The 26,764-nt window shown below is 38.4% G+C and overlaps 2 protein-coding genes across 3 annotated transcripts in view; one reads left to right on the top strand and one right to left on the bottom strand.

Moving 5' to 3' along the window:
• The window catches only part of GOLPH3L (golgi phosphoprotein 3 like), a 39,539-nt gene extending 15,913 nt beyond the window's left edge, over positions 1–23,626 (top strand). For both annotated transcript variants that reach the window (XM_079107752.1, XM_079107751.1), the window contains 3 exons: positions 3,093–3,224; positions 5,287–5,401; positions 21,242–23,626. In XM_079107752.1, the coding sequence (XP_078963878.1) occupies positions 3,093–3,224; positions 5,287–5,401; positions 21,242–21,669 (675 nt within the window). In that variant the 3' untranslated portion in view covers positions 21,670–23,626. The remainder of the gene's footprint in view (positions 1–3,092; positions 3,225–5,286; positions 5,402–21,241) is intronic.
• LOC306642234 (uncharacterized protein) overlaps positions 1–26,764 on the bottom strand; it is a gene marked incomplete at its 5' end in the record, with an annotated part of 157,587 nt that overhangs the window by 80,005 nt on the left and 50,818 nt on the right. The window lies entirely within an intron of this gene.

Below are 26,764 nucleotides of genomic sequence, written 5' to 3'. Positions count from 1 at the left end.
ACTATGTATGTTATATGCCTGAATAAATTGTGTGTTGAAGTAAGTTATAGTTTAACCTTAATTGGGCAGCTGAATTGTATGAAATCAAATATTAAACTAAAAACAACTAACTCCCCCTGAAAGAGGAGTCACAAATATGACTCTTCAAGCAGCCCCTTAGGCAGGCAGGAGAGGAAACTAATCCCAGTGTTAAGTTCAGGCCCTCAGGAAAATTTGGAGATGCCTTAGGGATGCTTATGGCTCAAGCTGAGCTTTTGCCAGTTTAACTTCTTTCTCTTCTTCTTTTTCTTTTGTTGTACCAGGAATGCTTAACCACTGGAACACATCCATAGCCCTTTTAATTTTTTTTTTTTTTTTTTTTTATCTTGAGACAGAGTCTCACCAATTAGGGCCTCTCTAAGTTGCTGAGGCTGGTGTCAAATTTGAGATCCTCCTTCCTCAGTCTTCTGAGTTGCTGGGATTAGTATGTGTCACCCCGCCTGGCACTTACTTTCAGTCATACATTTATATATTCAAGAAATAACTTTATGAACAACAGCATGGTGGTACATGCCTGTGGTATGTCAGGAGGCTGTGGCAGGAAGATCTGAAGTTCAAGGCCAGCCTTGAAAAAATAAAGGGGCTAAAGACATGGTCACTATTAGAGTGCATGCCTAGTATGCATGAGGCCCTGAATTCAATCCCCAGCACCTCAAATAAATAAATAAATAGAACTGGGGATGTAGCTCAGTGGTAAAGTGCTCCTGGTTTTCATTCCTAGTACCAAAAAAAAAAAAAAAAAAAAAAAAGAAAGAGAAGATACTTACTGAGCAGATACTGAGCAGATACTATGGGTCTTCATAAAGGATACTCTCTCCTTAAAGGAATTTATAGTCTAGTAAGGACAGTTGATTGCAAGGTGATATAATAGATGATATGAGAGAAAAGTATATATAGACACACCTCGAGGGTGGAGCGGAGCTAGAAACAGTGGTTACTGTAAGCTAGAGGGCGAGGGCTGGTGTCCAAACAAAAGCAGACAGAAACAGTGGAAGCTCTCGGGTGAAATTTCCAGCCCCCCAGGGTACAAGGTCAGGGTGGACAGCTACAGAAAATCGCATGTGGCCCCGGCTGCCCTGGGTCTTTATAGGCTGAAATAGGTGCAGGGTCCTGCTGAGTGATAGGTAGATGTAAGGGTCAGTGGGGTTTATCTGTCCGAGTTTGATTGGTCACTTTTTGGTGTGCTGCACACTTCCTTAGTTGTTCTGCTCCCTCACATGCAGTCGCTTAAGTCCCAACCTAACAGTTACATGGAAGATGTAACTCTGTACTTAATCCTTAAGCACAAGAAGGACTTGGAGAAGAAAGAGTATTGATGACCAGTTTTTTTGTCTAGAAAAGAGAAAGGGTGTGCAAAGGCCTATAGGCAAAATAATGCATTAAGAGCACTTAAAATAGTTCAGGATATCTAAGCATAGTGTCATGGAGGAAAGACAAGAGAGGACACAGCAGGCACTCGGGTGGAATACTAAACTATGCCTCTTGGACTCATCCTGAAGATTGGCAGGAACATTGGAAAGATAATTATGCATGTGGGGAAAGGAATTATATAATTACACTTATGAAAGACCAGACCAGACATTAAATCTTTTTTTTTTTTTGGTGGTGCTGGGGATTGAACCCAGGGCCTTATGCATGGGAGGCAAGCACTCTACCAAATGAACTATATCCCCAGCCCAGACATTAAATCTTTTTTTAAAAACATTTTTTTAATGAATCTTTTATTTTATTTATTTTTATTTTTATATGGTGCTGAGGATTGAACCCAGTGCCTCACACATGCTAGGCAAGCGCTCTACCACTGAACTACAACCCCAGCCCCCAGACATTAAATCTTGAATAAACTTAATTTATAATATATTATTGAGCCTTACAAAGTAGAAAGTAATCTTCAAGGGCTCCCAAACAAAACACCAAAATTGAAATCCAATAGGTGAGTCAGACACACACCTATAATCCCAGTACCCCCCCCGCCCTGGAAAAAAAAAAAAAAAAAGAATGATAGTCAAATAAAGACATTTCAGATAAAGTAGAATTCATTTCCAGCAGACTTTCACTTAAGGAAATTTTACTTTAGGAAGAAGGAAAGTGGCATGAGAAAGGAGGTCTGAGATGCAAGAAGGAATGGTGAGCAAAGAAAATGGTGATCGTCTGAGTAAATCTAAAGTGCTACCTATATAAAATAATAATGATGGTCATTAATATCTAATTTGTGGGGTAAAGAAAGATAAAGTATTGGGCAATTAGGAGAGTGGTAAAAATATTTAGTTTTTAACATTTAGGTTTTATGTTAATTAAATTACATATATATATATTTTTTTTTTCGGTACTGGAGTTTGAACCCAGGGGCCCTTAACCACTGAGCCACATTCACACCCCTATTTATTTATTTTTGATTGTGAGACAGTGTGTCAGTAAGTGGCTTAAGGCCTTGCTAAATTGCTGAAACTGGCTTTGAACTTGTGATCTTCCTGCCTTAGTCTTCAAGTCTCTGAGAATCGGATGTGGGCCACCATACCTGGCTAGATTTTATTTTAATTTTAAATTATCATGCATGTTAAAATGTCACCAGGTAACTTCTAAAAGAAACAAATACATGGGTGTGGTGGCACACATGTGTAATCCCAGCAACTTGGGAGGCTGAGGCAGGAGGATTGAGAGTTCAAAGCCAGCCTTAGCAATTTACCAAGACCCTAAGCAACTCAGCAAGACCCTGTCTCTAAGTTAAAATATAAACAGGTCTGGGGATGTGGCTCAGTGGTTAAGCGCCCCTGAGTTCAATTCCCAGTATCAAAAGCAAATACAAAAAAAAAAGCCAAAATTCTTTTCAAAAGTTAAAATTTAGCAAGCTAGTCAATTTGCAGCCACGCCGTAAGAATTCACTAAAGAGCTTGAAGTTAGGCAGAAAATAATATTGAGGGAGGTTTAAATTATCTGCATTGAGTTCAAGTGATATGAAATGATTCACAAAAACCACACCTTATACTTAGGGTGCTGGCTGGAAGTCAGTACCCATTTCATAGCACTGTTTCTGTTCTTTCCCCCTTTCCTAGGGTTATACATCTTTCTGGAATGACTGCATATCATCTGGCCTGCGAGGGGGCATCCTGATAGAGCTAGCTATGCGGGGTCGAATCTCTCTGGAACCCCCCACCATGCGCAAGAAGCGACTACTAGACAGAAAGGTACAGCATCTTCTGTAAACATCTTCTTAACTTATGGAAAGGCAAATACCAACAGTATCTTTTGGAAGAATAAGAAGATTTGAACAATATGACATGATGAATGTCTCTGACTCAGCTATCCCATTTTCCAAACATTTAATTTTCCTGTAGCAGAGGAAGTAACCTAACTATCCTTAGTCTAAAGAGTCATAGCGGGCTGGGTTTGTAGCTCAATGATAGAGTGCTTGTCTAGCACTTGTGAGGCATTGGGTTCGATCATCAGCACCACATAAAAATAAATAAAGGTATTGTTGCAATCTACAACTAAAAATATTTTTTAAAAAGAATACATTTAAGACGGTATTGATTATTTCTCCATTTCTGTAGCTATAACATTAAGAAATATGATTTTATATAGCAGAGGGAATCATCTGAGTTGGTCAGTTTTTCTTGCTTAACCTTGGTTATTTTGTATTTAGTTCTTCTATTTACTACAAGGGTATTCCAACAAATGAACTATACTACTTTTTTTCTTTCACCTCCTTCCCTTCCTCTTCCTTATCCTCATCTTCTTCCCCCAAAACTGTTTCTTTCTTCCTTCCTTCCTCCCTCCCTTCTTTCCTTCCTCCCTCCCTCCCTCCCTCCCTCCCCCCAGGGGTGCTCTACCACTTCCACTGAACTACATCCTCAACTTTTTATTTTTTTGCAGTTGTGTATGGACAGTATGACTTCATTTTATTTATTTTTATGCAATGCTAAAGATCAAACCCAGTGCCTCCCACATGCTAGGCAAGCACTCTGCCACTGAGCTACAGTCCCAGGCCTTCAGCCATTTTTTGTTTTGTTTTGTTTTTTGAGGTACCCAGGATTGAACTCAGGGACACTCAACCACTGAGTCACATCCCCAGCCCTATTTTTGTATTTTATTTAGAGACAGGTTTCACTGAGTTGCTTAGCGCCTTGCTTTTGCTGAGACTGGCTTTGAACTTGCGATCCTCCTGCATCAACCTCCTGAACCACTAGGGTTACAGGTGTGCGCCACCTTGCCTGGCTCCCTCAGCCATTTTTAAAAATTTTATTTTGAGACACCCTTCCTAAGTTGCTGAGGGTGGCCTCAAACTTGCAGTCCTCCTGCCTTAGCCTCCCATGTAGCTTGGATTACAGGTATGTGCTGCCATGCCTGGTTTGTCTGGACAATTCCACTTGACTGTCCAATATCAGTTAAAACCATGCTTATTGAGCCTGGTATGGTGGTGCACCCCTTTAATTCCAGCAATTTTGGAGGCAAAGGCAGGAGGATCGAAAGTTCAAAGTCAGCCTCAATAACTTAGGCCCTAAGTAATTTAGCAAGACTCTGTCTTAAAAAATAAAAAAGGATGGAGATGTAGCTCAGTGGTTAAGGGTCCCTAGATTCAATCTCTGGTACCAAAAGAATAAGAAAACCAAATTTATTGCGCCAGGGCTGTAGATCAGTGGTAAAGTGCTTGCCTACCATGAGCAAGTCCCTGAGTTCAGTCTCTAGTACTGCAAAAATTAAAAATAAGAATAAAAAACATATCAACTTTTCCCCAAAACTGACTCCTTTCCTGGCTTTTTCCAACCTTCATTAACAGTTTCACGGGTGGTTATCCAGACTCAAGGAAGTTATTGAATCTTCCCTTCATTATTATTTATATTCCTTTTGTCACTAGGGCCCACTTCAAATGTTATTTTTTTCTTCTCACTGTCACTTCATGTTACATTTTAAACTTTTTTCAGGCCAGGCACAGTGGCACAAGCCTATAATCCCAGTGACTCAGGAGGCTGAGACAGGAGAATCACAAATTCAAAGCCAACCTCAGCAATTTAACGAGATCCTAAGCAACTTAGCAAGACCCTGTCTCAAAATAAAAAATAAAAAGGGCTAGGGATATAGCTCAATGGTTAAGCACCCCTGGGTTCAATCCCTGGTACAAAAAAAAAAAAAAAAAACTTTTTTCAAGACAAGGAAAGTGTATTATGAAACTCCTAGCTACTATATTGAAAGATTTTAACTTAAATGAAGTGAATGTCTCAAGGTTCTTTGTTTCTTCTTTCCTCAAAGGTGCTGCTAAAGTCAGACAGCCCAACAGGTGATGTTTTACTGGATGAAACTCTCAAACACATCAAAGCAACTGAACCCACAGAAACTGTCCAAACATGGATAGAGCTTCTCACTGGTAAAATTACTCAAAATGACTCACGATTCCACACTTGGTTATCTTTGTCCTTCTATTAAGTCTGAGATAAGAAGTACAGAAATTTAACATGCTGGGGTGGGGGTTGTGGCTCAGTGGTAGAAGGAGCCACGTGTTTGAGGCACTGGGTTCGATCCTCAACACCACATAAAAATAAAGGTATTGTATCTGTCTACAACTAAAAATGCTGGGTAAAATACATACAAAACTTCATCTTATTTTCTGCCACCCTCCTTTGAAAGCTCTTTAACAGTGTTCTTCACAAGAAATTTTTCTAATATTTTTATTGAGATGATAACCAGAATATTGACATTGATACAGTCCACCAATATTGAATTTTTCCCAGTTATAACTTGACTCTCTTTATTGCCAAATAGTATTTCGTTGTGTGAATATGCCACATTTGTTTATCAGTTCACCAGTTGATGGATGTTTGAGGTATTTTCACTTTTTAGCTATTGTGAATAATGCTGCTATGAACATACAATACTTGTGATAGATGGATGATTAGGACACTGTGTCCTGTGTGACCCAGCAGTTCTACTGCTAGCTATATATCCAAAAGAACTGGAAGTAGGGACTTGAATAGATCCTTGAATACCAATGTTCATAGTAGCATTATTCATAGTAGCCAAAAGGTAAAAACAACACAAGTGTGCATCAACTGATGAGTGAATAAACAAAAATGAATGAATACATACCAGGAGATATTAATCAGCCTTAAAGAGGAATGAAATTTTGATATATGCTGTAGTATGTTTAACCTTTGGTAAACCACCGAACTGTCCCATTTTAGATTTCCACCAGCAATGTACTAGGGTTCTGATTCCTCCATATCCTGGTCAGCACTTGCTCTTTTCTGGTTTTTATTTTTTTGGTTCCCCCCACCCTTTATTATAGCCATTCCACAGGCTTAAAGTGATATCTCATTATAGTTTTGATTTGCATTTGACTAATGACTGGTGATACAGAGCATCTTTCCATGTGCTTATTGGATTTGTCTATCTTCTTTGGGAAAGCATCTATTCAAGCCCTTATTCCACTTTTTGTTGTTGAGTTTTCGGGGCACTTTACTTTTTTTTTTTTTTTTTTTTTTTTTTTTAATGTGATGCTGGGTATTGAACCCAGGGGCACTCTACCATTAAGCTATATCCCCTATTATTATTATTTATTATTATTATTATTATTATTTCAGAACTGGGGATTGAATCCAAGGGTGCTCTTGACACTGAGCTACATCCCCAGCCCTTTCTAATTGTTTTTTTTTAGGCAGGTTTTTTTTTTTTTTTAACTTTATTTTATTTAGTTGTATATGGTGCTGAGGATTGAACCTAGTGTCTCACATGTGCTAGGCAAGCACTCCACCACTGAACCACAATCTCATCCCACTAATTGTTTATTTTGAGACAGGATCTCACTAAATTGCTTAGGGCCTTGCTAATTTGCTGAGGCAGATTGAATTTGTGATTTTCCTGCCTCAGCCACCCTAGTCACTGGGATTACAAGCATATACCACCCACGGCACCAAGCTTTTTTTTTTTTTTTTTTTTTTTTTTTACTTGGAGTTGATTCCTTCCAGGGGCACTTAATCATTGAGCTACATCCCCAGCCCTTTATAATTGTTTATTTTGAGACAAGGTCTGGCTAAATTGCTTAGGGCCTTGCTGATTCGCTGAGGTTGGCTTTGAACTTGAGATCCTCCTGCCTCAGCCTCCTATAAGTAGCTGGAATTACAGGCGTGCACCATCATACTCAGTTTAGAAATTCTTTTATCAATCCTTTATCAAATGTGTAATTTGCAAGTATTTTCATGGATGACAATCTTTTATTTTCTTGATTGTACCCTTCTTAATTCTGATGAAGTCAAATTTATTTTTGCTTTTATTGCCTGCATTAAATCATTGCTAAATTCAGTATAAAGAATATTTTTCCTATTTTCTTCTAAGAGTTTTACATTTTGGTCATTTAAGTTGAGATCATTGTTTTTCATTTGTTTTTGTTTTTGTTTTTGGTGCTAGGGAATTGCATCCAGTACCTCATGTGTGCAAGGCAAGCACTATGCCACTGAGCTACATCACCAGACCCACTGATTTCATTTTAAGTTAATAAAAATTAATATGTATGGTGCAAGGTAAAGGTGCATCTTCATTCTTTTGCATGTGGATATCAGCTTGGTTCTGATTTCTCAGCACTTTTTAATTGAAAAAAAATTGTACTTTCCTCATTGGCAGCTTTGTCAAACACCAAGTGAGCTGGGCCAGGTGACTCACACCTGTAATCCCAGCAACTCAGGAGACTGAAGCAAGAGGATTATGAGTTCAAACCCAGCCTCAGCAATTTAGTGAGGCCCTAAGCAACTCAGTGAGACTGTGTCTGTAAACTTATATAGAATTCAATTGAAGTTTGTGTGTTGATCTTGTACCCTGCAAACTTTGCTGAATTTATTTGCTCTGGTAATCTTTGATCCATGTTTCTTTTCGATTTTCTATATATAGAATCATGTCATCTGCAAATAGAACTAGTTTGACCTTTTCCTTTCCGATATTTGATTGATTGATTGATTGATTGATTGATTGATTGATTGATCTTCCAATGCCTCTGGCTAAAACTTCTATTACATTGTTGAGTAACTCATAAAAGTAAGCATCCTTGTATTCTTTCTGACCTTTGGGAAAAGCTTTCTGTCACCATTCAGTATGCTATCAGCTATGGGTTCTTCATAAATATCATTTTTCATGCTGAGAAAGTTTCTTTTTTTTTTTCTTTTTTTGGGGTGCTGGGGATTGAACCCATGGCCTTCTGCTTACAAGGCAAGCATTCTACCAACTGAGCTATATCTCCAGCCCCCAAAAGTTTCTTTTCATTCCTAATTTTTATGAAGAAAGGGTGTTTTGTGTATGTGTGTGTTTTTTTTTCCTTTTGTTCTATTAATGTGATATATTACTTTCTTTCATTATGTTGAATTCCTATGATAGATTTTATTTGATTATTAGAAATAATCCTTTTCACATGCTAATATTTTTAATAAGGAGTTCATAAAATAAGCCTTTAGGCCTATTGATCTTTATTTTTCTTTACTTGTGATTTCTTTTTTTTAATACAACATTAATTAATTTCTCTTTGTTTTTAATTTATTTTTATTGTAAACAAATGGGATACATCTTGTTTCAGTTTGTACATGGAGTAACAGCATACCATTTGCATATTCATATATTTACATAGAGTAATGATGTTTGATTCATTCCGTTATTTTTTTCCTTCTCCCCCACCCCTCCCATCTCTTTTCCCTCTATACAGTCCCTCCTTCCTCCATTCTTGTCCCCCTCCCACCCCCCATTAAGTGTCATCATCTGCTTATCAGTGAGATCATTCCTCTTTTGGATTTTTGAGATTGGCTTATCTCACTTAACATGATATTCTCCAATTTCATCCAGTTGCCTGCAAATGCCATAATTTTATTATTCTTTATAGCTGAGTAATATTCCATTGTATATATATACCACAGTTTCTTTATCCATTCATCAACTGAAGGGCATCTAGGTTGGTTCCATAGTCTGCCTATTGTGAATTGAGCCGGTATGAACATTGATGTGGCTGTATCTCTGTAGTATGCTGATTTGAAGTCCTTTGGGTACAGGCCGAGGAGTTGGATAGCTGGGTCAAATGTTAGGTCCATTCCAAGTTTTCTTAGGAATCTCCACACTGCTTTCCAGAGTGGCTGCACTAATTTGTAGTCCCACCAGCAATGTATGAGTGTACCTTTTTCCCCACATCCTCTCCAACACCTATTGTTGCTTGTATTCTTGATAATCGCCATTCTAATTGGGGTGAGATGGAATCTTAGTATAGTTTTGATTTGCATTTCTCTTATTACTAAAGATGTTGAACATTTTTCCATATGTTTGTTGACTGCTTGTACATCTTCTTCTGTGAAGTGTCTGTTCATTTCCTTAGCCCATTTGTTGATTGGGTTATTTGTATTCTTGGTGTAGAGTTTTTGAGTTCTTTAAATATTCTGGAAATTAGTGCTCTATCTGAAGTATGAGTGGCAAAGATATTCTCCCACTCTGTAGGCTCTCTCTTCGCATTGCTGATAGTTTCCTTTGCTGAGAGAAAGCTGTTTAGTTTGAATCTATCCCAGTTATTGATTCTTGCTTTTATTTCTTGTGCTATGGGAGTCCTGTTAAGGATGTCTGATCCTAAGCCAACAAGGTGAAGATGTGGACCTACTTTTTCTTCTATAAGATGCAGGGTCTCTGGTCTGATTTCAAGGTCCTTGATCCATTGTGAGTTGAGTTTTGTGCAGGGTGAGAGATAGGGGTTTAGTTTCATTCTGTTGCATATGGATTTCCAGTTTTCCCAGCACCGTTTGTTGAAGAGGCTATCATTTCTCCATTGCATATTTTTGGCACCTTTGTCTAATATGAGAAAATTGTATTTATTTGGGTTTGTGTCCGTGTCCTCTATTCTGTACCATTGATCTACCTGTCTATTTTGGTGCCAATACCATGCCGTTTTTGTTACTATTGCTCTGTAGTATAGTTGAAGTTCTGGTATTGCGATACCCCCTGTTTCATTCTTCCTGCTAAGGATTGCTTTAGCTATTCTGGGTTTCTTATTCTTCCAGATGAATTTCATGATTGCTTGCTCTATTTCTGTGAGGTATGTCATTGGGATTTTAATTGGAATTGCATTGAATCTGTATAGCACTTTTGGTAGTATGGCCATTTTGACAATATTAATTCTTCCTATCCAAGAACATGGAAGATCTTTCCATCTTCTAAGGTCTTCCTTAATTTCTTTCTTCAATGTTTTGTAGTTTTCATTGTAGAGATCTTTTACCCCTTTGGTTAGATTGATGCCCAAGTATTTTATTTTTGTTGAGGCTATTGCAAATGGAGTTGTTTTCCTCATTTCCCTTTCAGCTGTTTCGTCGCTTGCATATAAAAATGCTGTAGATTTATGTGTGTTGATTTTATAGCCTGATATTTTGCTGAATTCAGTGATGAGGTCTAGAAGTTTTCTGGAGGAGGTTTTTGGATCCTCTAAATATAGAATCATGTCATCCGCAAATAGTAACAGCTTAAGTTCTTCATTTCCTATTCGTATCCCTTTAATTTCTTTAGTCTGCCTAATTGCTCTGGCTAGAGTTTCGAGGACAATGTTGAATAGAAGTGGTGAAAGAGGACATCCCTGTCTTGTTCCCATTTTTAAAAGGAATGGTTTCAGTTTTTCTCCATTAAGAATAATGTTGGCCATGGGCTTAGCATAAATAGCCTTTACAATGTTCAGGTATGTTCCTACTATCCCTATTTTCTCTAGTGTTTTGAGCATGAAGGGGTGTTGTATTTTGTCAAATGCTTTTTCTGCGTCAATTGAAATAACCATATGATTCTTATCCTTAAGTCTGTTGACATGATGGATTACATTTATTGATTTATGAATGTTGAACCATCCTTGCATTCCAGGAATGAACCCCACTTGATCGTGGTGCACAATTTTCTTAATATGTTTTTGGATACGGTTTGCCAATATTTTGTTAAGGATCTTTGCATCTATATTCATCAAGGATATTGGTCTAAAATTTCCTTTCCTTGATGTGTCTTTTCCTGGTTTGGGTATGAGGGTGATATTAGCTTCATAGAATGAGTTCGGTAGGGTACCCTCCTTTTCTATTTCCTGGAATACTTTGAGAAGTATTGGAATGAGTTCTTCTTTGAAGGTCTTGTGGAACTCAGCTGAGAATATGTCTGGTCCTGGGCTTTTCTTGGATGGTAGATTTTTAATGGCTTCTTCTATTTCATTGCTTGATATTGATCTGTTTAAATCGTATATGTCCTCCTGGTTCAGTTTGGGCGTAGCATATGTCTCTAGAAATTTGTCAATGTCTTCGATACTTTCTGTTTTGTTGGAATACAGATTTTCAAAGTAGGTTCTCATTATGTTCTGTATCTCAGTGGTGTCTGTCGTGATATTTCCTTTTGCATCATGTATTTTAGTAATTTGAGTCTTCTCTCTCCTTCTCTTTGTTAGTGTGGCTAAGGGTTTATCTATTTTGTTTACTTTCTCAAAGAACCAACTTTTTGTTATGTCAATTTTTTGAATAGTTTCTTTTGTTTCAGTTTCATTGATTTCAGCTCTGATTTTAATTATTTCCTGTCTTCTACTACTTTTGCTGTTATTCTGTTCTTCTTTTTCTAGGGCTTTGATGTTAGGTCATTTAATTGTTGACTCTTCATTCTTTTCTGGAATGCGCTCCATGCAATGAATTTTCCTCTTAGTACCACTTTCATAGTGTCCCAGAGATTTTGATATGTTGTATCATCATTCTCATTGACCTCTAAGAATTTTTTAATCTCCTCCCTGATGCTTTTTGTTATCCATGTTTCATTCAATAGCATATTATTTAGTCTCCACGTCTTGGAGTAATTTCCTTTTTTTACTTTGTCATTGATTTCTACTCTCAGTCCATTATGATCTGATAGAACACAAGGCAGTATCTCTATTTTTTTGCATTTCCTAAGGGCTGCTTTGTGGCATAACACATGGTCTATTTTCGAGAAGGTTCCATGTGCTGCTGAGAAGAAAGTGTATCCGCTCGTTGATGGATGGAATGTTCTATATATGTCTATGTGTTATTGAGTTCTATGGTTTCTTTGGTTGGATTTTGTTTGGAAGATCTCTCTAGTGGTGACAGCGGTGCATTGAAGTCGCCCAGAATTATTGTGTTGTGGTCTATGTGATTTTTGAAATTGAGAAGGATTTGTTTGATGTACAGGGATGCACCATTGTTTGGGGCATAAATATTGATTATCGTTATGTCTTCCTGGTTTATGGTTCCCTTAAGCAGTATGAAATGTCCTTCTTTATCCCTTCTGACTAACTTTGGCTTGAAGTCCACTTTATCTGATATAAGGATGGAAACCCCCGCTTTTTTACTAAGTCCATGTGCGTAGTAGGTTTTCTCCCATCCTTTCACCTTTTTTCTCATCCTTTCACCCATCCTTTTCATCCACAGACTTGTGGATGTCTTTTTCTATGAGATGAGTCTCTTGCAGGCAGCATATTGTTGGGTCTTTCTTTTTAATCCAATCTGCCAGTCTATGTCTTTTGATTGATGACTTTAGGCCATTCGTTCAGGGTTATTATTGAGAAATGATTTGTATTCCCAGTCATTTGGCTTATTTTTGGTTTTTTAAGTCAGCTTGGTTTTTCCTTTGAGTAGTTTTTCTCTAAGGTAGTTCCTCCCTTTGCTGACCTCCATTGTTGTTTTTCATTTCCTCCTCATGGAATATTTCGTTGAGAACATTCTGTAGTGCAGGCTTTCTATTTGTAAATTCTTTTAACTTTTGTTTATCATGGAAGGATTTTATTTCATCTTCAAATCTGAAGGTTAGTTTTGCTGGGTATAGGATTCTTGGTTGGCAACCATCTTCTTTCAGAGCTTGAAATATGTTGGTCCAGGCCCTTCTAGCTTTTAGAGTCTGGGTTGAGAAGTCAGCAGCTGGGCTGGGGAGATAGCTCAGTCGGTAGAGTGCTTGCCTTGCAAGCACAAGGCCCTGGGTTCGATCCCCAGCACTGCAAAAAAAAAAAAAAAGAGAGAAGTCAGCTGCTATCCGTATTGGTCTCCCCCTATATGTAATCTGATGCTTTTCTCTCACGGCCTTCAAAATCCTATCTTTATTTTGAATGTTAGGCATTTTCATTATAATGTGCCTTGGTGTGGATCTGTTGCAATTCTGTACATTTGGTGTTCTGTAAGCCTCTTGTATTTGATTTTCCATTTCATTCTTCAGGTTTGGGAAATTTTCTGATATTATTTCATTGAATAGGTTGTTCATTCCTTTGGTTTGTATCTCTGTGCCTTCCTCAATCCCAATAATTCTTCAATTTGGTCTTTCCATGATGTCCCATAGTTCTTGGAGATTCTGTTCATGATTTCTTACCATCTGCTCTGTTTGGGCGACTTTATATTCAAGATTAAATATTTTGTCTTCATTGCCTGAGGTTCTGTCTTCCAAGTGGTCTAGTCTGTTGGTGATGCTTTCCATTGAGTTTTTTATTTGGTTTATTGTCTCCTTCATTTCAAGGATTTCCTTTTTTTTTTTTTTTTTTTTTTTTTTGAGAATCTGTATCTCTTTTTTTGAAATGATCTTTTGCTTCCTGCAGGTGCTCTTTCAGCTTATTGGTATTATCATTCATTGCCTGCATTTGCTTTCTTATCTCATCCTTTGCTTCGCGAATCATCTTAATCATGTATAATCTGAAGTCCTTTTCTGACATTTCTTCTAACATACTGTCATTGGATTCTATTAACATAGAATCTAGATTTGTTTGGATCATTTTCTTCCCTTGTTTTTTCGTGTTGTTCATGTATCTTCCCCTCTAGCAGTGCAGATCTAGGGTATTGCAGATTTCCCCTATAGGCTTATAGTGGCCCTATAGGTTTCCAAAACCCTTTCTTTAAGGGGAGATCAATATTAGCAGTGCCCAAATCAGACACTATGCAATCCTAGACCAAATAGCCCTTATGGGGACAATAACAAAATTGTCATAATAAACAAAATGAGTTCAAATGTTATCTTCGGTAAAACAAACAGGTTTACAGTAAGGTCTGCAGTTTCTAATGGAGGACAAAGAGGATGCAGAGGGATGTAGAATATGGCTGTTAATGGGATAAGATAAGAAAAGAATATACAGAAGTTCTAGAAAATAGAAAGGGTGAGAGTGTAATCAAAAGAAATCGGATGTTAACATGCAAAAAAGGGAGAAAGAGACTCTGAGGGAACAGGTAAACAAAAGGAAAAGAAAGCAAGAAAGTAAAGAAATAAAAAGTTTTTTTTAAAAAAGGAGAAAAAAGAAAATCTACTGTATAACAGTCATATACTAATAAAACCTCCCAGTGTTCAGTAGCCTGATGCATGAGAGGTACCTGACAATGAGCTTCAAGCCTCCAGCAGGTGTCTCAGGATGGGATTTGCCCCACCAAAGATCGGAGCTACGGCTTTCAGGATTATCCAAGATGGCTGCTCTGGCTTCCAAATGTGTTGGCAAATGGGGAGTTGCAGCTCAGGGGTGGACGTGGCAGCTGAAGGTCCTGGAGACGGGATGCAGTTGGTCCGGCAGGGGTCCTGGGGGTCCAGTGTGTTTGGTGTAGTTGTGGGATCCTGGAGGCTGGGTGCAATCAGTCGGTCTGGGTTCCCGGTGATAGGGCTCAGTCAGTTGGTCTGGGGGTCCTGGCAGCAGGGAGCAGTCAGTTGATATGAGGGCCCTAGAGGCAGGGAGTGTTCGGTCAGCCTGAGGGATCCTGGAGATGGGGCTCAGTCAGTCCGGCCAGGGGTCCTACGGGGCCTGGCTGTTGTCTCAAAATGGCGGCAGCCACGTGTAATCAAACCTGCAGGTACTGTGACAGTGAACTTCCAGGCGACAGCAGGCAGCTGGTGCTCCACTGGCGGTCTGCAGTCAGTCTGCTGGCAGCTGCCGGACAATCGGGAGGTGAACCTCGAGCGTTGGGTGATGGATAGGGGTAAGGTAGTCGATGGACAGGCGAGAGGCCACATTAATTAATTTCTATAAATTGGTATTCTTTTTTAAAATAATTTTTGGTTGTTGATGGACCTTTATTACTTATTTATTTATATGTGGTGCTGAGAATTGAACCCAGTGCCCCACACATGCCAGGCAAGCGCCCTCCCACTGAGCCACAACCCCCCCCCCGTGTTAATTCTTTGTATGGTTTGGATATAAAGTGTTCCCCAAAAGCTCCTGTGTTAATGCAGGAATGTTCAAAGGTGAAATGATTGAATTAGGAGAGTTATAATTTAATCAGTCCTTCCTAGTTTGAATGGACTAACTGGGTGGTAACTACAGGCAGGTGAGGTATGGCTGGAGAAGGTGGGTCATTGGGGGCCTTCCCTAGAAGGATTAATCGTTCCTGTGGTACCTCCCAACCCCCACTCTACTTGCTTCTTGGATGCCTTGAGATGAGCAATGCTCTTCCCACACACCCTTCTACCATGATGTTCTGCCTCACTTTGTGCCCAGAGCAATGGAGTCAGCTGACCATGGACCGAACCTCGAAACACTTCAAACCAAAATAAGCTTTTCCTCCTGTAAGTTGTTCTTGTCAGGTATTTTGGTCCCAACAACAAAAACTGAACTAACAGGGCTGGAGTAGTGGCTCAGTGGTAGAGCACTTGCTTAGCATGTGTGAGACCCTGGGTTCGATTCTCAGCACCCCATATAAATAAATAAAATAAAAGTCCATTGACAACTAAAAAAAAAAAAAAAAAAATGGACTAACATACTATACTGTTAGGTAAAAATTCACTGGTAAACCCTTCTGGTCCAGGAGGTTTTTGATTACTAATTCTTTACTTGCCATTGATCTGTTGAGATTTTTTATTCTTGACTCAGTTTAGGTGATTTGTGTTTTTTCAAGGAATTTGTCCATTTCTTTGTTTTGATATTTTTTGGTTTTTTATATTTTTGGATTTTTTGGCAGTAAATGGGGATTGAACGCAGGGGCATGTACCACTGAGCTACATCACCAGCCCTTTTCATTTTTTATTTTGAGACAGGCTCTCACTAAGTTGCCGAACATGTGGTATGTGTCTCTTACTGTGGGCTGCAGCAGTGGCTTAGTGGTAGAGCATTTGCCTGGCATGCCTGAGGCCCTGCTTTTGATCCCCAGCACAATGAAAAAAAAAATCTTTTACTTCATTCACCAGGATCATGTGAGATAATACAGTATGCACCTGATGAGATGAATTGAGGTGCATGACATAGGTATTGTGACATAGCATTAAGCACTGTGATACTTCAAGTCAGTCTGAAACTGAAATGGCTATTAAGTGGTATATAGAGTGGGTGGTATATAGAGTATGGATATGCTAGACAAAGAGATGATTATGTCCCAGAAGGATGGAATGGAATGGGACAAGAATTTATCTCATTGCTTAGAATGTTATGCAATTTAAGACTTAGGTCTTGTTGGAGGTAGAATGTTGTGAAGATGTCTCACTAGGGGGCTAGGAGTATAATTCAGTGGTGTAGTGATTGCCTGACATGTGTGAGGCCCCAAGTTTGATCCCCATCACCATACATACCCATACACCAAAAAAAAAAAATGTCTCATTAGATCTTGTTGGCTTATACTTTTGTTCAAGTCTTCTGTTTCCTTGTTGATCTTCTGCCTGATTGTTCTATTATGGAAAGTAGGGTATCAAAGTCTCTGATTACTATTGAATCATCTCTCTTGTGAATTCTGTCCATTCTTGCTTCATATATTTTGGGATGCACTGTCATTAGTTGCACATGCATTTATAATTTTTATGTCTTTCTGAGGAATTGACCTTTTTATTGCTAAGAGATATTCTTCCAACTATAGAAGCACTTTTTTGGTTTTTTTGGTTTTCTTTTTGTGGTGCTAGGTATTGAACCCAGGGCTTTGTGCATGTCAGGCAAGCACTCTGCCAACTGAGCAGAGGTGTATTCTATATCTGGCTGCTTAAAGTGTTTTGATTTATTCACATCTTTTTTTTTAATTCACATATTATTACTGAGACGATTCAGTTTACAACTTCCATTTTCCTCCCATATGTCTGTCTATTCTTCTATATCTCCCTTACTATCTTTTTCTGTATTAGATGGACATTTTCTAGTACAGGCTTAGCTCAGAGATATTGCAGGTTCCATTCTAGACCTCCACAGTAAATTGAATATTATAATAAAAGAAGTCACATAAATATTTTGGTTCCCAGCACATAGGGAAAGTTATATTTATTGGGCTGGGGGTATTGCTCAGTGGCAGTGCACTTGCCTAACGTGTACAAGGCCCTGGGTTCGATCTCCATTACCACCAATTAAAAAAAAGTTTGCGGGCTGGGGAGATAGCTCAGTTGGTAGAGTGCTCGCCTCGCAAGCACAAGGTCCTGAGTTCAATCCCCAGCACCGCAAAAAAAAAAAAAGTTTGCACTATACTATAGTCTAGTAAGTTTGCAGTCGTGCCAGTCATGATGGCACATGCCTGTAATCACAACAACTCAGGAGGTTAAAACAAAAAGATCAAAAGTTCAAGAACAGTTTCATTAACCTAGTGAAGCCCTAAGCAATGTAGCAAGACCCTATCACAAAATTAAAAAAAAAAAAAAAATCAAAAGGTCTAGGATGTAGCTCAGAGGTAGAGCACCCTGGGTTCAATCCCTAATACAAAAACACAAAAATGTTTGCAGCAGAATTATGTCTGTTTGTTTTGTTGTTATTTTGTGGTGTTAGGGATCAAACCTACGGCCATGCTATGTCACCAGCCCTAGCATTGTGTCTAAAAGCCAATTATATACCTTATTTTAAAATACTTTATGGGCTGGACATGGTAGTACATGCCTCTGATCCCAGCAACTGAACAGGCTGAGGAGGATTGCAAATCAGAGTCAGTCTCAGCAACTTAGTGAGGCCATAGCCATTTAGCAAGACGTGTCTCAAAATAAAAAATAAGAGGGCTGGTGATGTGGCTCAGGGGCTAAATGTCCCTGGGTTCAGTCCCTGGTCCAAAAAAAAAATGATGAATGAGTGCTTGCCTAGTGTGTACAAAACCCTTGGCTCAATCCCTCAACCCTGAGGGGGGTGGGGGATATATATGTGTGTGTATGTGTGTGTGTATACCACTACGTATGTATGTATGTACATACGGCTAAAAAGCACTAATGATGCTAATGATAATCTGAGACTTAATCTTTTGTTGCTAGAGGATCTTGATGGCTGCTAACTGATCAGAGTGACGATTGCTGAAGTTCGGATGGCTGTTGTAATTTCTTAAAATAAAACAATAATAAAGTTTGCTCCATTGATTAATTTTTCATTTCATGAAAGGTTTCTCTATTAGTGTATAATACTGTTTGATAGCATGTTATCAACAGTACAGCCCCTTACAAAATTGGAATCAGTCCTCTCAAACTCTGCTGCTGCATTCTCCACTAAGTTAATGTCATACTATAAATCCTTTGTTGTCATTTCAACAAATTCATAGCATATTCACCAGGACTAGATTCAGTTTCAAGAAACCACTTTCTGCTGGATACAGTGGCATATTAGTCCTAGCTACTTGGGAGGGTAAGACAGGAAGATCACTTGAACACAGAAGTGCAGGGCCAACCTGGGAAACACAGCAAGACCCCATGTAAGAGAGAGAGAGAGCTGGATGTGGTGGCACACCCCTGTAATTCCAGCACCGTTGGAGGCTGAGGCAGGAGGATCACAAGTTTGAGGCCAGCCTCAGCAAATTAGCAAGGCCCTAAGCAACGTAATGAGACTCTGTCTCAAAATAAAAAATAAAAAGGGCTTGGAATGTGACTCAGTTCTAAAGTACCCCTTGGTTCAGTCCCCAGTACCAAAATAAAGAGAGAGAAGAAATGAGGGAAATTGGGAGAGAGAGAAAGGAAGAAACAGAGAAAGATGAAAACAGGAAAAGAAGGCTGGGGAGATAGCTCAGTTGGTAGAGTGCTCACCTCACAAGTACAGGGCCCTGGGTTCAATCCCCAGCAGCACAAAAAAAAAAAAAAAGAAGAAGAAGAAGAAGAAGACAAAGAGGGATGGGAGTTTAGTTTAGCTTAGTGGTAGAACGCTTGATTAGCATTGTGTAAGGTCCCGGGCTCAATCTCCGGCACCACAAAATAAAGGGGAGCTAAAGAAGAAACTACTTTCTGTGCTCATCCACAAGAAGCAACTCCTCATCCATTAAAGTTTTATCATGAAATTGTAACAATTCAGTTACATCTTTAGGCTCCACTTTCTAGTTCTCTTGCTATTTCTACTGCATCTGCAGTTAACATCCTTCACTGAAGTCTTGACCCTTTCAAAGTCATTCATTAGAAATCAACTTCTTCAGGGCTGGGGATATAGCTCAGTTGGTAGAGTGCTTGCTTTGCATGCACAAGGCCCTGGGTTCAATCCCCAGCACTGCAAAAAAACAAAACAACAGAAATCAACTTCTTCCAAATTCTGTTTATATTGACATTTTGGTCTCTTCCCATGAATTAGTTGTTTTTCTTATTGTTGTTGTTTTTGTTTTGTTGATTTTGTGGTACTGGATATTTAACCCAGGGGCACTTTACCACTAAACTACATCCCCCACTGTACCCCCACTTTTTTTTTTTCTTAAATATTGAGACAGGGTCTCACTAAGTTGCTGAGACTGACCTCAAACTTATCAGTTCTCCTGCCTCAGACTCCCAATTGCATGTACCACCAGACTCATCTATCATGAATGTTCTTAATGGCATATAGAATAGTGAATTCTTCCCTGAACATTTTCAATTTAAATTGCCAGATCATCAGAAGAATCACAATCTGTAGCAGCTATAGCCTTATGAAATACCTTTCCTAGCAGGGCAAAGTGGTGCATGCCTATAATCCCAGCCACTCAGAAGACTGAGACAAGAGGATTGCAAGTTGAAGACCAGCCTCAGCAACTTAGGGCCTAAGCAATTTAGTGAGTCCCTGTCTCAAATTAAACAATAAAAAGGGCTGGGGGTATATAGCTCAGTGGTAAAGTGCCCCTTTGTCAAATCACCAGTACCAACAAACAAACAAACAAACAAACAAAAACAGGGGTTGGGGTGGGGAATGGATTTCATTTTTTTTGGCAGCACTAGAAATCAAACCCAGGGCCTCCCACATAAGCAAGCAATCTACCCCTGAGGTATACTCCCAGCCCCAGAATTATAATTCTTAAATACTCTTTGATCCATAGGCTTTCAGAATGGATATTATATTAGCCTAGTCAGCATGAAAACAACATTAATCTCATAGTACATCTCCATGAGAGCTCTTGGGTGACCAGGTGCTATTCTTGGATGAATTACTAGTAGCATTTTTAAAAATTTTATATATATATATATAATTTTTTTCTCTATATATAAAATTTTATATATATAAATTATATATAATTTTTAAGTTATCAATGGACCTTTATTTTTATGTATTTATTTATATATGGTGCTGAGAATTGAACCCAGTGCCTCACACATGTTAGGCAAGCACTCTACCACTGAGCCACAACCCCAGCCCCTGGATAGTAGTTTTTGAAAAGGGTCTTGCTAAGTTGCCCAGGCTGGCCTTGAACTTATGATCCTCATGCCTCAGCCTCCCAAGTCACTGGGATTATAGGCATGCACCCCTGCACCCAGCCTAAAAGGATTTCAAAAAGACACAAATGATTAACAGTGTCACAGAGAAGTCATATAGAACAGAACAGTAGCACATACCTATAATCCTTCAACTTAGGAGGCTAAGGCAGAAGGATTGCAAATTGGAGGCCAGCCTTAGAAACCTAGCAAGGCCCTAAGCAACTAATCCAGATCCTGTCTCAAAATAAAATAGGGATGTAACTCAGTGGTAAAGCTCCCCTGGGTTCAATCCCCAGTACAAAAAAAAAAAAAAAAAAAATAGAAATGAAGTCCATAAATATTAGCAATATGGAAGTCCTTGATGACTTTTTTTTTTTTTTTTTTTTTTTTTTGGGTGCTGGGGATTAAATCCAGGGCCTTGTGCTTACAAGGCAAGCACTCTACCTACTGAACTATCTCCCCAGCCCCCTTGATGACATTTTTAAAAGGTTGTTTAATGAGAAATATGCTTGGAATCAAAACCGTGGTATAAAGGACAAACAATAGAATGGACTGAGGAAGGAAAATTATTCCTTCATGAATAAGTGGAAATTGTACTTCCAAATTTTTAACCATTCAGTGTTCCAGATAACTAATTTGCTTTTTTCATTTTGTTTTCCTTTTTCTGGTCATTATGTCCTATTTCTTTTGCCCATAGGTGAGACCTGGAATCCCTTCAAATTGCAGTACCAGCTGAGAAATGTACGAGAGCGAATTGCAAAGAACCTAGTGGAGAAGGGTATTCTAACCACTGAGAAGCAGAATTTCCTGCTGTTTGACATGACTACTCATCCAGTGACCAATACAACAGAGAAACAGCGACTAGTGAAAAAACTTCAAGATAGTGTACTAGAGCGGTGGGTAAATGATCCTCAGCGTATGGACAGGCGAACACTAGCACTCCTGGTGCTAGCACACTCCTCTGATGTGCTGGAGAATGTCTTCTCCTCTCTGACAGATGACAAATATGATGTGGCAATGAATAGAGCCAAGGACCTAGTAGAACTGGACCCTGAAGTAGAGGGGACAAAGCACAATGCTACAGAGATGATCTGGGCTGTGCTGGCAGCCTTCAATAAATCCTAGAGCCAGCAGATGGGTTTTTTTCTTTTTACATGCTGGCTGGTGACTTTCTGAGACCCCATCACTGAGTCTGGTGTCATGAAATATTTTCATCATTTTTTATTCCTTCTCTTGGGTCAGACTCATGATTTGGGGAGAGGAATTTTAGGGCTTCTCCATATGCCTTGATCATTATAAGCAGATGTTGTTTCTCCCTATACTTTCACTCCATAGATGAATAAACTGGGTGAGCCCACACACACCCAATAAATACTTTTCTTCCATTTCTTGGTTTAATTTCATCCATTGTACTTTTGGATAAACAGAAATATGAATATCTAAGTGGGGTTTCAAGTTCTACAACAAAATATGAATGAGATGAAAAGCAAACCATTTATTATATTTTTCTAAGTTTATTTTCTATCTTAAATACATGTTACAGAGTCTTTTGTCTCAGGCTCTGCTGAATAATATAGTTTATTGAATTAATTGTCCTTAAATGAGCAGCAGTGGAAACAAAATTAATTTTTGAAGCAGATGGTCTCTGGGATTGTATGTCCTGCTACAGATTTTTTTATCTTTCTTTTTCTAACCTACTGAAAATGTCCCAGATTTGATTACCTGGATCTCACACTCCTAGAGCCAGAAATATATCCTATATTCATTTAGCATCATCAAGCTCCTTCACTCATTAAGACAAAAGTTTAAATGAAAAAAGAAAAAATGTGTCACAACAACCTCCTTCTTATAGTCAGCATTAAAATTTGAAGAGGGTAGAGGTGGCCTGAGAATTTCCATCCTTTAGCACAAGACTGTCCTATTTCCTCTAGACTACTTTAAATGGTTCTGCTCTAAACCTGACATGGTAGCACATACCTGCAATCCTAGCTGCTGAGGAGGTTGAAGTAGGAAGATGGCAAGTTGAAGGCCGGCCTAGGCAACTTAGACTCTGTCACAAAGTAATGATCTGAGAATAATAGTTCAGTGATAGAGTGCTTGCCTTGGTTCAATCCCCAGTACCACAAATGTTTGTATTTATATGTCTCTGCTCTGATTGAATTGAGGAAATTGTAAGTTTCAATTACCAAAAAGCACTCTGAGTCCAGGCTGTATATCTAAATGCCACATCTTCTTTTTCCCTATTTTTGGGTTCCTACACAAATTGAAAAAGTTCTACCTATATTTAAGAGTTCTTGGAGTAGTTTTGTCTATATTTAATGTACAGGTACCCATCTGGTCTTCAGTCTTATTTCAATGCAACCATTGAGCTAAACCATTCTAGCCAAATCTCTAAAATGTTTTTCATTTCAGTACTGAGGGTGAAGAGAAGCTATATTAATAAAGATCCTATGTAAAGGGGCAATTTTGTGTCAGGAGTACACTGATGTGTAAGGTATTGTATTGAGGGGTATGAAAAGGACAGGCACTGAGTTGTACTAATGTCAAGCATTTATTATACTTTCATTAGCTCCTTCCTGTTGACCACTGTGAAGAAACAAACTGTTAAACCCAGACCTGTCATCACATCCTCTTGATCAGAAGTAATTAAAGATTAACTTTATCCCCTCCCTCAAATGTAAAATTCCATAAAAAGTCCCAAACTCAACACTCACTTCTGGCTCTTCTTAGGTGCATAAAGATATAATTGTAATGTGAAACAAATTTTAAATGAGAAGCTAAGTAGAGCTTTAGTTTAGCCTCTCTAAAATTACAAAAGCTAGTCATGTACTGTCTCTACCTGATGTAACTTTTCTTTCCATTTAACAATTCAGCATGAATTGAAACCAGGTTTTCCAAAGTTTTAGTTTGATTGTGGGGTAGATTGAGTTCCTTCTTTGCAACTCTTTAGTGTTTATTTTAAATTGTATCTCAATATGATGAGGATGTCTTCAGTTCAAATCTTCATAATGTTCATTGCCAAGCACCTTCTTATTTAATTTATATGGCCTTTACATTTCTATATAATAAAGATCAATTATTATCTTTCTGGTCTTTTTGTACATAGTTTTATAGCAATTTTCATTTATTTTAGAAAAATAATTTTTCACATGAGGATAATAATGCCTCCCCATTTATACTACCAGACCAGTCTCTGTTTTATACCTGTAATCCCATTTACTTGAGAGGCTGAAGCAGGAGGATCACAAGTTCAAGGCCAGCCTGGGCAACTTTGTGACTATCTCCATCTCAAAATAATTTTTTTAAAAAGGAGCTGGGGAAGGGGATGTAGTTCAGTGGTAGAACATCCCTGGATTCAATCCCCACTACTGGAATATTTAAAAAGAGAGAGCAAGCGAGAAAGGAAATAGCTCAGCTTTGTTGATTTTCCTTTACATTCTAGATGGTAAAAAAAAAAAAAAGAGATTCAACTTGAGAGAGGAGGGAGCAAATATTCTCGAAAAGCTCTTCAAATAGACATATTTTATGTGGGATTTTTATTTTCTTTGAATATAACTAATTTAGCCATCATTTTTTCTTAACCTAATTGGACCTCCATAAGTATAATAGTATATTTTTTCTGAACTTTTTTTAGAAACTTAGCTTTAATCTTGGGGTTTCTACCCCTTCAGACAGGCTCCATGAATGAATCCACATGTTTGCCACATAGAGTCAACCTAACAATGATGGACATCATTTTACTGAGTTTTATGGGGGGGCGGAATTCAAAGCCAAAGATTTCTTGGATCTCAGAGATTTGAAATTTTTCCTCCTGAACTGAAGACAAGTACTTTTTCAAAGATTTATGGATATTTAAACTCTTAATACCTCAAAATATTTGTGGGTTAACCTTAATAAATGTTTTCCCCAGCTCTGGTAACTCAGCTTGTCTGGAACTCCCAGATAAAGGCCAAAAAGTTATCTTAAACTGATTTATATAATCCACATTAGATTTCTTTCTATAATGAAGAAGGAAAGAAGAGGTATTTATGATTGTGGAAGGGAGACTGGAGAAAGAAGAATATATTTAGTCAACAAAATAGTTGACTGAATCCTTAAGAACATTATGAATATTTTTTTGTTCTTTTTAAAAAACATTACGAACATCTAAAACAACAAATACTTTGTTGTTTGTGGCACTAGGAATTGAATCCAAAAGTACTCTACCACTGAGCTGCATCCCTATCCCATTTATATTTTTATTTTGAGAGCGGATCTCACTAAGTTGCCCAGGCTGGCCTGGAACTTGGGATCCTCCTGCCTTGCTTCCAAGCCACTAGGATTATAGGTGTGCATGGCTTTGCTAGGTGATGCCATTTGTTTATGTTGTTTTATTTTTTAAGATACTGGTGTTTAAACCCAGGAGCATTCTACCACAGAGCTACACCCCCAGTCTGATTTATTTATTTATTTTGGTGGAGGCTATTGGAGATTTACTCCAGAGGCACTTTGCCACTGAACTAAACCCCTAGCCTTTTTTATTGTTTATTTTGAGACAGGGTCTTACTAAGTTGCTTAGAGACTCGATAAATTACTGAGGCTGGCCTCAAACTTGCAGTCCTCTTGTCTCAGCCTCTGAGATTACAAACATGTCACAATAACTGGCACTAGCCATTTTGTAATGGCTTTATTGAAATAAAATTCAGCCAAGCAATATGTTCGTTTATTGACAGGGGGGCAGGCAGGGGGCAGTTTACTGGAGATTTAACCCAGGGGCAGTTTACCATTGAGCTCCATCTTCATCCCTGAGAAGAGAGAAGAAGAAAAAAAAAAAAACTTTATTTTATTTATCTATTTTTATGTGGTGCTGAGGATCGAACCCAGTGCCTCACAAGTGCAAGGCAAGTGCTCTATCACTGAGCTATTACCCCAGCCCTAAAACTACATATTTTGAGACAGGATCTGACGAGTTGCTTAGGGACTCATTAAGTTGCTGAGGCTGGCTTTGAACTATTACCCTCCTGCATCAGCCTTTAGAGCTGCTGGGATTCCAGGCATGTACCACTATGCCCAGCATGAATAATTAAATGGCATTTAGTACATTCACAGCACTATACATCACACAATCACTACAAACATTTCATCAACTCAGAAAGAAACCCCATACCTGTTCCCTGTCATTCCTAATTTTTTACAGCCCTAGGCAAACATTAATGTACATTCTTTATAGATTTGACTATTTTGGACATATAAATGGAGTCATACAATATGTGGTCTTTTGTGACTGCTTCTTTCACTTGGCATGCTTTCAAAATTCATCCATGTAGTATGGATGAACTTATATCAGTACTTCATTTATTTTTATTTTTATTACCAAGTAACATTCCATTGTACAGATATACTACATTTTATTTATCAATTTGTGGACTTGATATTTTAAATGAATTATATAGAGAATGTAATGTGTTCAAAACAAAATATGCCCCCACCTCATACTGGACTTCAAACCTCCACATATCATTCCCCCAAGTTGTTCAGGCCAAAACCAAATTATCCTCAACTCTCAAAACAGAAAATTCTGTTGATAGTACCTTCAAAATAGATTTTGCATTCATTTTCAACCTTCTCCATAGATATTATATCCTAGCCCAAGTCACTGTCATCTCTCTCCTGAACTGTTGCAAAGGCCAAAGTGATTTAATACATAATTCATTTTGTGTCCCTGCCCTCCTCAACATCCTCTGCTGGCTACTCATCACACAAAAAGAAAAATACAAGGAACTCTTTCTGACTAAAACTCAAAAACAACCTCATCCTTGGCTATATCTCCTCTTATTCTAGCTAGCTACATTGGCTTTGTGTGTGTGTGTGTGTGTGTGTGTGTGTGTGTGTGTGTGTGTGGTGCTGGGAATTGAACCCAGGGTCTTGTGCTTGCAAGGCAAGCATTCTACCAACTGAGCTATCTCACCAGCCCTTGACTTTCTTTTTGTTTCTCAAAAATAGTGGGCCCCACCCTTTTATCCATAGTTTTGCCATATTACCTATAATCAACTGTAGTCCAGATTTTTTTTTTTTTTTTTTTTTTTTTGAGATGGTTCCCCTATATTGCCCAGGCTGGCCTCAAATTCCTGAGCCAAAGCAATCTTCCTGCCTCAGTCTCCCAAGTAACTGGTACTACAAGAGGATGCCATTGCACCCAGCCTGAAAATATTAAGTGGAATATTCCAGAAATAAACAATTC

This window comes from Sciurus vulgaris (assembly GCF_902686455.1).
Source record: "Sciurus vulgaris genome assembly, chromosome: 1".
Classification (NCBI taxonomy): Eukaryota; Metazoa; Chordata; class Mammalia; order Rodentia; family Sciuridae; genus Sciurus; species Sciurus vulgaris.
Note: the sequence above shows the minus strand (reverse complement) of the source record. Positions and strands in the feature narration are given on the sequence as shown.